Raw genomic sequence first — 15154 nt, forward strand, 5'->3', positions numbered from 1 at the left:
TTACCATGACATGAAGGCGCTGCCGTTTCGGCATGTTAATTGATGACTCTTGCTGACGGTATTGCGGCTGTAGAGATACTGTGCTACTGTTGGGGAACTTCCAGTTCCAATCCAACGGTAGCTCCCTTTCGGGTCGTGGACTCGTGAGTAGCACAAAACCATCGCTCAAAAAAGAAAAAAAAGAAGAAGGAAACTTGCACGTTCTACCAGTGGAACACTCTCAAGACAACACCATTGTGACAAAAAGGAGCCGGGACGCGGCCCATCACAACCCATGTAAACCAGAGTCCAGCCCAATCCAACACGCCGAAATCCCCCCACCGCACACCGGGCGCGCGGCGCAGGAGACCTCCACACCTCCACCGGCAGAGGCAAGCGCCGCTTTCCCCCTCGTCGCTGACTTCGCCGATGCAAGCCACCGCCGTCTCCGCCATGCTCTCCAGGCGAAGGTGAGCTGGCGCGCGATCCTTCCCCCCGCACCGCGCATTTTTGCTGACTCTCGTGTTCTCTCTCCTCCCCAACAGATGCTTCGCGGCGGCGGCGAATCGGATCCGGCCGCTCTCCAGGGCCTTCTGCGACGCGCCGGCTTCTCGCGAGGATGCGGCGCCAGGCGGGGTGCCCGGGTCGCAGGTACTCCCTCAAACCCTCCCCCACCGTGTCTCTCCCTCTCTCTCTGCGTTTGGGTTGTGCCGTAGGGTTTAGGGGATTGCGTCGTGTGTGTGTGTGTGTGTGGGGGGGGGGGGGGCGTGCGATGCTCCGTGGTAGTGGAATTGAGGTTTCATTGCCTCTAGCGCGGCTGCTAGCACTGATTTCTCTCAATGACGTGTAGGATCGCACCCAGGAGGTTGGTGGCGTGAAGGCTGCGCCTGATGTGCTCGACGTTGCTATCGTTGGTGGAGGCATGGTGGGCTTGGCTGTTGCTTGTGCATTGTGTAGGTATTGCTGTTCGTGTGCATTCTCGGTTTCTCCTGCCGTTTAAGTTGTTGATGGGTTTGGCTGCCGATTGATGCTCCTTCCCTTGTTGAGCTAGTATTTAATCATTAATTGCATCACCCCAAAGCGTCATTTGCCTGTTAATAGTTCACTAGTTCAGCATGAAATTTTAACCACTAGCATTTGTATTTTGTTCATGCAGATTGTTTTTTGGACTGCTTCGTCACGTTGTGCCTTGTATGTTAAAATTTCTCACATTCTTGTACATCCTGTATGCAGCCAACATGCCATTGACAAAAAATCTCAGAGTCGCCATAATCGACAGCAACCCTGCATTGAAGTCACGAAATTACCTGACTAATAGCACTGTACCAGATTCTAGGGTCAGTACTGTTACTCCTGCAACCATTTCCTTCTTCAAAGGTATGATCCTGGACCAAATCTGTGCATTATGTTCCTTACTTTCAGCCGTCTCTAAGGATATTTGGGTTAAAGAGTTCAAGTTTGCCCTGTGTGTCTGGGTGGCATTTCATCTAGATTGATCTTCCATGTTGTTTATGCTTAAGTTGATCAACTACATAACATGGCCACATTGGACACGAAAGAGGAGAAGAGGAGGGAGGGGGGCATTTTCTTAATTACCACAGTTTGCCAAAGTCTGGCCAGTTCTATCAACTTATTTAGTGTTGGTTTCACAATTTCAGTTGTTTGTAGCTTTCCGTGCTTTATTAGCACTGAACCCAGAAGCACCCAGTTTCTATTTATAACTTGCCAAAAGTTTGTCTACAAGATTTGGTTGCCAAATGAAGTATGGCAAAGCGTATATCTCATATTCACATTATGTTTGTACATCATTTTGCACAGTCATCAGCACCCAATGTTCGGCAGTTCATTAATATCTTAATCTCCATTCAATATTTGCTCAACTTCCAACACCGTGGATATTATTTGCGATAGGCTGCAACTTCACACAAAACAAGCAGGCCAAAGATATGTCTATAACTCTTTGTCTTTGCTGATCCACTATTCTTCAAAGTGTCTACCTCATCACTGCAGCGGCAAAGTTACCATACATTATTGTCATTAATTTGATTGTCATGTCATTCTTTTATTGTTTCTGCTTCGTTGTGGCAGTGGCAACGGTACCCTTTTTTTAGGTCACCAGGTTAGACTTTTAGTTGAGTGCAATGTTGGGTTAAAATTTCTGTGCCTTTTGTACATTGGATTGAAAAATAAATTTTCTCTGTTGCCCAAAGAATAACTGAAAAATGTAATGTATATAACTTTTCCTTCCTATATGTGCATGGCTTGTTTTTCTACGGAAAAACAATAGTGTATTGTTGGTATTATTCCTCATGCTTGTACACATTACTGTGGCAGATATTGGTGCGTGGGAGCATGTTCAACAGCAAAGACATGCTTTCTTTGGTAAAATGCAGGTGAGGAGAGAACATCCTTTGATCTATAAACAATTTATTTCATAATATACACCCATTATCTGTCACCTGCTGCCTCTTTTGATCGAACACATTCTCGTTGCATTTACACTTTTGAGCTTTGCTGATAAGATGCCAAGTTGGCGATGAGCTTGTACTAAGTTAACTAAGCAATTGAATTTTCATCTACTGCGTGATTTACATTATGCTTGCAATATACAAATAAGTCAAGCCTATGGTATCCGAAAAGTTGTCCAGCTCAGTTTCCAATTTGAACATAAAGACATCACTATAACTCTATTATGCTTCTGCTTACTAGGCTGTCTCAGTTCTGATTACTGATAAAAATTGAAGCTTATGTATTTTCTAAAATAGATGTTCATATTTTCTAACATACCAGGCTTTTAGTGTATGGTGTATTTTGCAAAAGTACAACTATCACCTAAGCTTACGTGTATGCATGAATACTTGCCTTCCTTTTATTTGGTCTTTCTCTCTCTGTTATTTGCACACAAACACACAATGACATCATTGTGTGTTTTACTTACGAGTGGCAGGTGTGGGATTACACTGGACTTGGTTACACGAGGTATAATGCTCGAGATGTGGGCAAAGAATACCTTGGGTATGCTTTAACAAAAGCTGCTGTAATTTGTTAGTTCAACTTTTTTCAGTGGTGAACCTTTCAGTTTGTGTTTGGGTTGTTTAGATGCGTGGTGGAGAACAAGGTGCTTTGCAATTCACTGCTCTTACGTTTACAGGTATGTCTTTTCGCAGCCGTTTAACATCAACACTGATTCATATTGCACCTTGCTGTTTGCGCACTGTAGTTATCAAAGTTTTCTTATGGTGTATTTATGCAAAAGGATGAGTTTGCTTTTTTGCTGCGTAAGGCCCATATATTTGTTTTGTTACCTGTACAAAATACCAATAGAACATCCTTTTCAATGTGATGTGCTTACATGTTTGTATTATAACAATATAATCTCAAATATTCAAGAACACAAGGAAGTTATAATTTGGTGTTGTGCAACTCAGATTCTTGCTCTTGTTTGCCTTTCTTCTTCTTTTGTGAAAATAGCCAACTTAGTCTAATGTGCTTAGAAATGTTTCCCTGGCCAGGAAGAATTGGATGACATCGAAAATGTGATATATCCTACCAGATTGGCTTCTCTAACTTTCCCGTCGAAGAGCAGACAAGCAGGAATGAAGCCAACATCAAGTGAACCATTATCTGTTGTTCATTCTACAGAAGAGTTACATCGCAGTAATTTAGTAAAACTTGACCTGAGTGATGGAAGGAGTTTATATTCCAAATTGGTGGTAATTACTTGTTTATCTTCTTTTGCATTATTTCGAACTTTGTTTTACTCCATTCCCTTAATTTCCTATTTAAACTTTGTTGCAGATAGGAGCTGATGGTTCCAAGTCCAATGTTAGACAGATTGCAGGCATAAAAACAACTGGGTGGAATTATCCACAAAGTGCAATTATCTGTACAGTGGAACATGTTGTGGAAAATGATTGTGCATGGCAGAGGTTTCTCCCTTCTGGTCCAATTGCACTACTTCCAATAGGCAACAACTTCAGCAACATTGTATGGACAATGAGCCCAGAGGATTCACTGCGCCATAAGTCAATGAGCCCTGAAGAGTTTGTGATGTCAGTGAACCGTGCATTGGATTTTGGTTATGGTCCGCATCCTCGCTCTAATGCCCTTGACCATTTCATGGGAAAATTCTTTTCTGGCATTGGGAATACTGCAGCATCTACAAAAGAAAGTTTTGAAGTACCACCAAGAGCAACTGGGGTAGTCTCTGAGAGAATGGCATTTCCATTGTCATTGATGCACTCCCATGATTATGTTTCAAAAAGGGTGGCATTAGTTGGAGATGCTGCTCATACAGTCCACCCCTTAGCAGGCCAAGGCGTCAACTTGGGCTTTGGTGATGCTGCTGCATTAGCAAAAGTTATTGCTGAAGGAGTTTCTGTGGGCTCAGATGTAGGGGACGTAAGTATCTATTGCTATTTTTATTTCTCCTTTTTCCATTGAAATTTAAACATAGAGTTGATTATGCTCCATCTGGATCATTCTTGTGAATAATGGCTCCAATGTTGGCTTTGAATTGTTGATTATATCCGTTCAACTATAAATGATCCCCTTCTTAACTATTCTTTTCCTATGGCAGCTTACTTTGCTGCGACGGTATGAGAAGGACCGGAAGGCTGCCAATGTGGCGATGACAGCAGTGCTTGATGGTTTCCAGAAGATGTACTCTGTTGATTTTGGACCCCTGAATGTAGCAAGAGCAGCTGCCTTCCATGGTGCCCAGTACATATCCCCATTGAAGAGGAACATCATCTCTTATGCAATGGGCGACACGAAATGGCCGATATTCTCATGATCAATAGTATTATAAGCTTGTATTATGCACACCGTGTCTATAGTTCTGGCTTGTACTGGATCACTAAAACGTTGTAGAGCGGATGCAAGGCAACATGCAGTCAATAATTTTCTTTTGTGAAAGAAAAAAGATCCTCATGGTGTCACTTTTGCTCTCATGTGAATTGAAATCGTGGGTACTCCATTGGTGTTAGAATTTGACATACTGTCCTAGATTCGAGGTTGTTCTTTAGTGGTGCTCACGGCTCGTGGTTGTATACATGTTCGAATCGAATATTGAGTTATTGACGATGGGTACTCTTCCATGGTTGGGTTCACTTAGAAAATTTTGTAGAACCCAGATGGGCCCAATCAGACTGGGGCGGTGAATGTCGGCCGTAGCAGGACTGCGGGTTGGTATTAATTCATGGATTGTTAATAGTTTTCTTAGACTAATCCCAGTGCAAGTTTTATATAGATTTCGTAGGCATTAAATATAGTGACACGTGTGTGACATGGAAGATAATTATGAAGAAAGAAACATAAGGAGTTTCATCATGATGAAATGTGGTTTCTAAGACTACGAAACTTGTTGCAACTAGATCTAATCACGAACCACCTTACCTGATAAACCCGACCCAACTGGCCTAAAAAATCCGATCCAAAGTAATGGATTGGGTACGGAATGAAATATTTGATTTGAAACATAAAAAAATCTGATATAATCCGAAAATCACACACAAAAAAGTGAGCCAACCCGAACCAACACCGGAAATAGCCTTGATACCCCTAAAAAATAGTTTTCTTAATACTTTAATTAATAATCAGAATGAAAGATTGCTTAGCGTCGGCGTCTCTATCGTTGCCTCGTATCGAACGACAGATAATACCTCACCGAGTGGCCGGGCAAAGAACCCCGCGGGCCAGTCGAGTCGGCCAGTCGCCGACGACTTCACGGGGAAACAGCCCCCAGCGGGGAGCGCAGGCGCGTCCCCGACCGATTTTCCCGTGGGGCAGAGAGGCGAAGGCCCGAAGGGGAAGAAGAGATGAGCTCCTCCTCGTCGGCGTCGGCCGTGCCGCCGGAGGACGACGTCTGCTCCGTCTGCCACGACCGCTTCCGGATCCCGTGCCAGGCAAACTGCTCCCACTGGTTCTGTGGCAAGTCCTTCCTCTTCCGTCCTGCCCCCCGACCCTTTGATTTGTAATTTTCATACATTTCAATTCGTCTGCGCGTGTGATAGAACTGAAGGAAGCGATTCTATTGGTTCGGGTTGTCGATAATTCGGAGGTTTCCTCAATTACTGCGATTTTCGAGTAGGGTGCCAGAATCGGCCTGTGATCTCGCTCTCTCATAGTCTCATAGAATCGGCTTAGGAATCAACTGCTCGAGTCGATGCGAAATGAGGGTTTAGGGGGTACTGAAACAATCGAACTTATAGAGCCAGGCTAATGGGAGTCAACATCACGAATCGATGCTAAAGAGAGGCCCGGATCTAGAAGGGTGGTGTCCTGCAACCGAAACTGATGGAGAGCATCTCCACATATCCTCATCTCGTGCAGCTAAATGCTGAAACTCACCTTCATTACTGAGCCAACCAAACAATATATCGATCATGAGCCCAGCCGAACAACTTATCCGTAGTATTCATGAATTGTAATGGATTCAGATGATGCCTGTCTGAATAGGATAAGTTGTTCTGGGGCAAAAAAAAAAAGGCGTGCTGCTCTGAACTGAGTATCTCAGCCATTTCCTATGGAAAGAACGGTTATGTTTTCTTGATTTAGAAGTGTGTATAACTTCTGCATTGCATTGTATTCATCTTCAGTACTACCACAAATATAGTTATCTGGCCTTGTGTAGTGGAGATGGGCACACATACCTAAAGAGACAGATGACTTTTTCTTTCCCAATTTAGTGAACTACTATAATGAGCTTATAAACTGTCTAATGCCTACCTAACTTTACTGCCATTGAATCTCTTCTATTACTGAGTGTGGTGGTATTATATTGATCTTTTCCAGGAGAGTGCATCATCCGTGTTTGGCATCATGGGCCTGCAGTACAGGCTTGCAAGTGTCCCATTTGTCGCCGCCTTATCAATCTACTGGTACCGGCACCTTTATCAGAGCAGGAGGATGATCCACAACTTCACCGTATTTTAGGAGAGATTCAGCACTATAACTGTATATTTGGTGGAGCACCACGCAGCCTGACTCAGGTTTGTGCACTGTACATTCAAATAATAAAATCCACACTGGAGATTGGTAATGATTGCTGCATTTGACATTTGCACACTGCTACTATTGTTAGAGCACCCTAAATCCTTAATTCAAAAGGCTCCTCCAGTCCCTAATAGGATTTCTAATATATGATTGGGAAATCATATTCCAACAAATCTGACCACTGTGCACGTGCCTTGAGCATGGTGATTTTAATTGACCGTACTGTTAGCATATGATTATTGATTACTTTGATAACTTGCTTTCTTCCAGACTTGTGACTATATCTACTACCATCTGGTAATGTCCCCCCCCCCCCCCCCTATTTTTGGACCTGACTTACTAATTTAAAGTATGATACACTCTTTGAAACAAAGCTAGAAATTCTCATGTTAATTTCAGGGTTCGTTAAGTTTGAGGGTTCATGTTATAACAGGTATAGGTATTGGAGTTGTCATAGCTGTGTAAGGAATATATCTAAAATACAGCTGTCAGTTGTATAATGAATATGACAGTAGTTTCAGTCATAACATTTATGTCTCTTAACATCTAGCATATAATCTCGTGGGTGGTTTTCATCTAGCTTCTTGTTTTTGACAGCCCACCTTTTATTCTGTGTTTTTCTTCAGAGGTTGCAAGACCTACCCTTCTTCATCCGAAGACTGTTCAGAGAACTAATGGATCCCCAGAGGACTCTCCCACTTGTGTTCAGGGCGCGGATGATGATGATGGTAAGCCTGATAGTATTTAAATATTTTCTTATTCAATGTTCCTATTTAATGCTATGCTGGAAAGCTACTAAGAATCGGAAAGCAAGCAGGTTGTGCTGTTTCTGACCTCAGTTTCATACCATCGCCCAGTGCAGTGGATGTGAGAGACGAGACCATATATGAATCTGATATACTGACTGATTCGAACGTGTAGGTTGCATTGAGCGCAATTTACGTGCTGAGCCCTGTTGACATTCTCCCGGAAAGTAAGTTCCATATACCCTTGTAATAAACTTCAGTTTTTTTTTTAGTAAAGAAACCTCAGCTATCTTCAGAACTATCAAATATATCCATATGACATCACGACCTTGGTTCTGCATTCTGCAGGTGTGCTGGGGCTCTTTGGATTCGTTGATGACCTGCTGATTCTGTTGATCGTGTTCCTCCACCTCGCCGCCGTCTACCGGTCATTGCTCCTGTACCGCCATGGGGGGCAATAGAAGGTGCTGACGTGCTGTGCATAGCCATTTACTTAGCTGGGTTCCAATGAGATTATGAGAAGTTTTCGAGGTGGTAGCAGCTTTGGAAGAGTGATAAGTAGGTTGATATGAAGGATGGCTAGCTTGTGCCTGTTTTGTACTGTTCTGCTACGCCTGTTTCCTTGCGATCCTGACACGGTGAACTTGTGTTGCTGGAAGTGTAACTCTGTTCTTTTCAGCTTGCCGGATCTGCATAGTTCATGGATTACAAATTGTTTGTTGTGCCAATGTTGGATACCATATCACTCCATATCAACTTTCCACAACATTTTATATGGTAGTTACGTAGTTATGCAATATAGCTTTAAATTTACTCTCCATGAATCTGCAAAACAATATGATGCATGCATAAATAAATTCTATGTTCCAAACTAAACACTTTGTCATGTTTAGCTCCTAAATAAATTTAGAAGGGGAAGGAGCTAAGGGTAAACAGGACTTTTTGCACAAACTTTCTGTTATTATCGAGTATAATATCAGCATAAGGGGATGAGTTTGACCCAAAAATGAAAGTTTAGGGACTATATTGGTCTATTTGAAAGTTGAGGGATGAACTTGACCTTTGAATTAAAGTTCAGGGACTAAAACGGCTCTTTTGCAAAAAAAAAAAAAACTGTGACTACGACATAAGTAATTCCATCTATGTGCATACTCCGTTTGAATCAGTAATTCCTCCGTTTAAATCGGTTCGTTGAGGGATCGATCATCCATCGGATTTGTTTGGACCAAACAATCAAGGGCTTCTTTGGAACGTAGGCTTTCCAAAGGAAAAAATGAAGGATTGGGAATTCCGAAGGAATTGGTGCTATTCATGTCTTTGGATCATAGGAATGCACCAATCAATTTCCAGAGGAACACTATTCATACGCTATGGTTTCAAAGGAATTTCACAGGAAAACTAACATCCAACTTGATGACCTTATTTTTCTCATTCCTTTGCGTATGGCTGAGGCAAAGCTCATCATTAGCTACTGCAGAATTGGAAATCAGTGCAAGAACAAGCAGCAGCTATAGTGACTTCTCCTGGTTCGGAACAATAAACAAGGACCATACTCCCCTCCATTCCTGAGTTTCTTCTATGCCTCATCCAAACAACTTTTCCAACCGAAATCCTATGTTTTTCAATCCTCTGTATTACATATGCATTCCTATCCTATTCCTATATTTTTCCTGTTCCTATGTTTTTCAATCCTGCGTTCCAAAGGAGCCCCAAATTCCTAGAGAGACAAGAAAGTTTCCTTTCGCGTACTCCGCACAACCCGTCTCCGGGTCGGTGGGCGGTGGCGGCTTCTCTTCGTTTCACCGCTGTTCACGCTATATATATATGATAAAGGCTGGTAGTCTACGTTATTAAAAAAAGCTAATCGAACGAGCAGCGAGAGGGTGCAAATGGGTGACCCTTAGGTGCACCTCCAATTTTTTTTAATTCAAAATTTTATATTAATTTTTAAAATTAGTATAAAATTTTGAATTAGAGAGGATTGAAGGAGCATCTAATAGTTACCCATTGGCACCCCAGGCGAGACCAATGTCATCGCCGCCTGGTTGGTCGCCGGCTCCGGCGCCGCTGCGTACTTCGGAGCTGCCGCGCCTTGCACGGGACCTAGGAACTGACGAGTACCGTCTATTCTCCGAGACCTGCCGGAGGGACTCGTTCTGCCTCTCGTGCAATCAGGCCTTCTGCTCCCACTGCTGCATCTACCACCACTTCCACCACTACCTGGGCACCAACATGGTCGTCAAGATCGACCTGGACGCCGGCGGGCGCCCCGTCTTCCCCACGCACACCGCCGAGGGGCACAAGATCAAGCGGTGCATGGTGGAGATGATATCCGCGGCGGACTACACGTCGCGGCACGCCAGGGACGCCTTCTGCCTCTTCTGCCGGAAGGCCTTCTGCTCCGCCTTCTGCTCTCACCACGACCACCGCGCCCGGGGCCTCCCCGACGCCGTCGTCCACGTCGACGAGCTCGACGGACGGCACCGCACGGGCACCGAGTGCCCGTGGTGGGCCTCGCGCATTCTTGGACGTGGCCCTCGATCACCTCGCCGGTTTAAAAGCCCGGCTCGTGCAGGCGCTGCGGCGTCGGCCTTCATTGGGATCTCGCCACGCCGCGCTCTCGGTCCGGGCAGCAATTAAGGCAACGAATCAGTGCTATGTTGCTGGTGCATGTTGGAACCCTGTTTGCCGCAAACTTTTGTTGATGGAAGTGGAACCCTGTTTTATTCTGCTTGCCGTCCGGATAAGCACGGCTGTTCGTGCTGTAATTGCGATGTTTTATACCATTTCATTTGTTTTATTCCTGTAACTATATATGACAATAGTAAATTTTATCTACGTAGTATATACCAACTAGACGTATAGCCCGTGCATTTGCGCGGCTAGTATTGAAAATTCAAAAATTCGCAAATTGTTGTATCCTTACTTAAAGATTATACTATTTTTTACCATACATCACCCTATTCATTATCGTAAATTATGTTTTATTATTAATTAAAACAATTCAAATATGATCTACCTGTAATAACAATTTAATTTGTTTAGCTTTAATAATATTATGTATATAATTATTCTTATTTTTTTATTTTGATTGATTTTTGTTAACTTTTGTTTTTATTAATAGAATATATTTGTAACTAATACATAGCTAATTGGTATTTTATATTTAATTTTTCATAATGGCAATAGTGGGTGATTTTTAATTAGACAAATGAGTATTTTAGTCTAATTTTATCATAATGGCAGTGGTGGGTAATTTTTATTTTTCTATTTTTCTTCGATTAACGTGGGAATTTCTAGGCCTTGAGAGCAAACGTAAAGGCTCCGTTTGTTGATCAAATAATAAGATAATAGATGAAATGTCTCTCTGACAGACCAACAGGTTTTTTTTTTTGAGATTACACGGTACAACTCAGACACTCACAACACACGCATACTCACACCCCTATGAACACACGTACGTAAACCCTATCCCTACGAGAATCTTCGAAGACCGAGTCAGCAAATCATCGAGATTGACGAAGTCACCATAGACGCCTCGCTGTCGACACAAACGTTCCCCAATTCATACAAGGCTACATGCAAGTTTTATCGTGGGCCTGGCCACGGGCCACCTGAACTCCGAATTTGTTCCTAATAGGCCTCCCTATTACACATCTATCGTGGACAAAAAGCTCGAAAATAAAGCATGCAAAACTGCAAAGGTTTAACAGCTAGTGGTAGCTATAGGTATCTGTAGTCAGTAGTGGCGGAATCCCTCGGGATATCATATCTCCAGGGCGGGCGGTTCCGCCGTGGGAGGCAGCTGCGGACGGCTGGCGTGACCGCCGGGCAGTAGTCGTGCAGGTGCTCGGTCAGGCGCTGGTCCGGTACGTTGTGGAAGCTCAGCGACTGGTGGCACGCCAGGCAGCGGTACTGCTTCTCGCCCACCACCTCCCCGAACGGCGCCGCCGCGTACAGCACACCACTTGACGCCGCCATCGCCGCCGCACCCCTGCATCGCCGCCGCAGTTCGATCATCACTTGCATCAGTTCAGCTCAGCTCAGTAGTGGATCCGATCGAGCAATGCATTCATGTTCCAATTGTTCATGAAGTAGCTAGCATCTGGCAGCTTGTACGCTAGGTATGTGCAATGCAATGCAACTTGCCTGCCGAACTCTGGAAAGTACACCCGGAGATAGTCCCACACATTTGTGCACGTCATGCGCCTCTCAGCAGGTAGATCCCTGTAGGGCAGCCAGGCATGTTTGAATCATCAGCATTGCACTTCTTCCACTTCAATAGCTGGCTTTCTCTTAGGAGAGTTGGTGTTGTGTAGTTAAAAATTTTATTTCGGTTGTTTGAGATCTTAAATTAATGCTATGATTTTGTTCCTACAGATCTCTTCGGTTTGTGCTGGTTGTTGAAGGTTGTATTTTTGGTCCGATTCTACCATTTGGTAGATGAAGCCGGAATTTCAATTCATTATCTAAAAAAAGTCCCTGCAGGGCAGCAGTACAGACACAAACTGCATGAGCAATGCATTGAGCAGAATCTAGCTAGCTAGGTACCATATCCATATGTATGGATGGATTGACTGGACTGAAACTGAAAGAAATAAAAACCGGATCAGATGATCGATCGCCGCTGGAAATTCAGACTTACAGCGGCAGGCCAGGGTGCGATGGTCTCCCCAAGGTTGAAGAGCATCTCGTCGAGTGCGGTGGGTGAGGTGCACTGGTCCCAAGATGGTGTAGTTGTTATTAAAATATGCAATGCATACTTGGAATATTCTAGAAGATCGTGCAAATCACAAGAAACTAACTTTGCAATGCATGAGGATAAGGTCATGCTAAGGTAAAAAGGTTCTAGAAGAGTGGAGAGCAAGTATGAGTAATAGTTATCATTCTTTATGGTGAAATGTAGAATTTTCTTGAGGAAAAATATTTGTATGATATGATAAATATGGAGAAAACTCTAGAAATATAGAAGATTGTAGCAGGTGGACACACATGGCAACACCATATGAACCATGAAGTTCTATAAATAGGGATGTTCTCCTTTTCCTTGACAAACTATAGCATAAAAGGTCTTAAGTAGGAGATGGTAAGGTTGCCATGTAGTGTAATGGTATCATGGTAGGATAGCCGCATAAAGAGTGTAAATGTCATATCGTGTTGTATCAAATTGAGTTATGGATAAAAGTTTGAGTTGTAAGTGTTAGTCTCCCAATTTTTAAGTAATTACTGTAACATATAAATTGTGATCTATCGTAGGCTGACTCTGCCATCCGAGATCACAAAGGGTCTGAATTTCATCATAGAAAGTCTCTTGCCTCCCGCAAACCAGCTTCATCTGTTGGTAGGCTCTGCCACCCGGAAACGATAAGGCGGCTATGCCATCGAAAGGACCTGATACACTAACTAGCTAGAAATTGAAATGGCTAACCGACTCCAGAATGAGTTGGTATGTCTTAGTTGTAGTATTCCTGCGCCTGCTCCCGCTTGCCCTCGACCAGAAGGTCTAGAGCACATTGCTGGTGAAGTAAGATGATGAGCTCAGCGTGCTCGTTCAGCATGTTATCTGCGTGGCCTATACCAGGATGGGCACTCTTGTGGATCAGGAGTCACTTGGCCACATGTTCTGCAGTGTCAAGCCAGCGTCCGACCTTGAGCGGGGCGTCCAGGGTCGCGAGGTCATTATCAAACCTGAGTGGCATCAGCAACCTGCAGCAGATCAGAGGAAGCAATTTATTAGCTAGCTACTAGAACATGGACAACAACAACCGACTGGTACATCGCAATCACATTGCATCACATCGCACAGATGATGATGACGACTTTAGGCAACTAGACACTTAGGGTCTGTTTGGATAGGACCCTGGGTGATTTGCCTGGGCAACGACCCCTGCCTGTGACTTGCCTGGAGTCCATTTGGTTGCAGCCCTGGGATTTTTGCCTGGAAGGACATGCCTGTGCTTGGTTGCCTGGCTATAATCACAGCACGGCCCACCACTTTTCCCCTCCTGTGCTTACTTTCTTCTCCTCCTCTTGACTTTCCCCTTTCCTCTTGCTTGTAGCTAGGTTTTCCTGGAAGAGAAAAATCAAGATTTCTCCTTGAACATGAAAGATGTTTTAAAGGAGTTAATCTAGTTTGCAGATCTGGTGACTAGTGCTTCTTCCCCTCATGAATCGACCTCCAGCAGCGCATCCAAGGTCTTTTCGTTGAGAGGCAAAGGTAAGAGCGTAAATCACTTTTCCTCCTTCTGCTCTCTGTTCTTCTATTTGTTTTCTCAGTTTAAGGAGAGTAATATAAGATGCACAAGCAAGTTTATTCGAATCACAATGGAAAATGTATTTCTCTCGATCCAATTTTACCAATAATTCTCCTGTTCTTAGTATTATCTATATTTCCTTCTTACCTTTCTGTGTAATAAAATGCTCAGATGGATTTCGAACCAAGTCCTGGTTGCATTGTTCAACGAGCTAGAATGTTAGGTGTCCTAGCCGTTGTTGTGGCTATTATCCAGTGGTGTCGACATAGGTGTCGTCACATTTGGAGAACTTAACGGTATATATATATATATTCTTTAAAGATATTACCATATGTATATCTGTCGCAAATGATTCTTATTATGTTTTTTATGCAGCCAAATGACAGAGGAATTCTCACTAAACCAATTCAGTTCTTTGACAAGTTGAAAGAACTATTTAGCGGCTGCTAAGCTGATGGTTCCTTTATGCATGATCCTTCCACTGCAGGAGAGTCTGATAATGATGATACTCATAATATGGATGATGATATGTCCAACTATGATGAATCTGATGGTCCAAAAGGTGTGGACTCAGACAAGCTAGAGTCTGATAGTGATGATTGTTAAGAGGTGGCTGCAGCTGCAAGTCAAGTTTCCTCATCTAATATTGAGTCACTAAAGCTTAACAAGAAGAGTTTTAAAAAGGTTGGGAAGTCGAAGACGCTGCCTGCTTCAGCACAATTGGCTAACAAGAAGTCAAAAGCAAATGTTGTATCAGCTGACAACAATGATGATATGGATGTGGTGCTTACCAGCACTTTGAAGGGAATCCAAAAGACCCTTGAAAACCTCGTGCAAGTTTCTGCTCCACAAGACCCAAATAAACCTTTTTGGGACATGCTGAAAAACATTGCACTAGCACCAGATGACAGGATCGCAGTAGGGATGCACCTTTGCAAGCTAGAGTTTCAAGTTAATCGCAGTTTCCTTATCAGTATGGGCCAAGAATATCTTGAACGTTGGGATACAAGTATTTATCTGGTGATGATCCTGTAGGGAACCACTAAATTGCTATGTGAATTGCAAGGCTTTTGACTAGATGATGGGGTTTGTTTTTGCTGCACCCTTTTGGTCATGCAATTGCTACACTCCCAGTGTTTAAACAATTGCTAACTACCAGTTAGGTAACTGGTATAATCA

General features: G+C 43.4%; 2 protein-coding genes and 1 long non-coding RNA gene across 8 annotated transcripts; all 3 read left to right on the forward strand.

Annotated features, from left to right (window-relative positions):
* Positions 1–290: 290 nt before the first annotated feature.
* Positions 291–4919, forward strand: LOC120692270 (ubiquinone biosynthesis monooxygenase COQ6, mitochondrial-like). Of its 6 annotated transcripts, none has more exons than XM_039975534.1 (10): positions 291–449; positions 525–630; positions 830–936; positions 1136–1356; positions 2314–2372; positions 2927–2994; positions 3079–3130; positions 3474–3692; positions 3778–4380; positions 4559–4919. In XM_039975534.1, exons 1-10 carry the CDS (start codon positions 409–411, stop codon positions 4772–4774), a joined length of 1692 nt encoding a protein of 563 aa, XP_039831468.1. In that variant the 5' UTR covers positions 291–408; the 3' UTR covers positions 4775–4919. The 6 variants fall into 6 exon arrangements, with proteins under 6 accessions (XP_039831468.1, XP_039831469.1, XP_039831470.1 ...); XM_039975535.1 differs by having other exon boundaries at positions 3492–3692; XM_039975536.1 differs by having other exon boundaries at positions 830–932; positions 1213–1356.
* Positions 4920–5648: 729 nt separating this feature from the next.
* LOC120691387 (E3 ubiquitin-protein ligase RNF170-like) lies at positions 5649–8494 on the forward strand. The gene is made up of 5 exons (XM_039974442.1): positions 5649–5910; positions 6775–6971; positions 7602–7703; positions 7897–7948; positions 8070–8494. Exons 1-5 carry the CDS (start codon positions 5799–5801, stop codon positions 8180–8182), a joined length of 576 nt encoding a protein of 191 aa, XP_039830376.1. The 5' UTR covers positions 5649–5798; the 3' UTR covers positions 8183–8494.
* A 4497-nt stretch (positions 8495–12991) lies between these two features.
* LOC120692349 lies at positions 12992–14804 on the forward strand. Its single transcript, XR_005682594.1, has 2 exons — positions 12992–13938; positions 14351–14804. It is a non-coding gene; the product is annotated as an uncharacterized LOC120692349 (long non-coding RNA).
* The last annotated feature ends 350 nt before the right edge of the window (positions 14805–15154 follow it).

This window comes from Panicum virgatum, chromosome 9N (assembly GCF_016808335.1).
Source record: "Panicum virgatum strain AP13 chromosome 9N, P.virgatum_v5, whole genome shotgun sequence".
NCBI classification, from domain to species: domain Eukaryota; kingdom Viridiplantae; phylum Streptophyta; class Magnoliopsida; order Poales; family Poaceae; genus Panicum; species Panicum virgatum.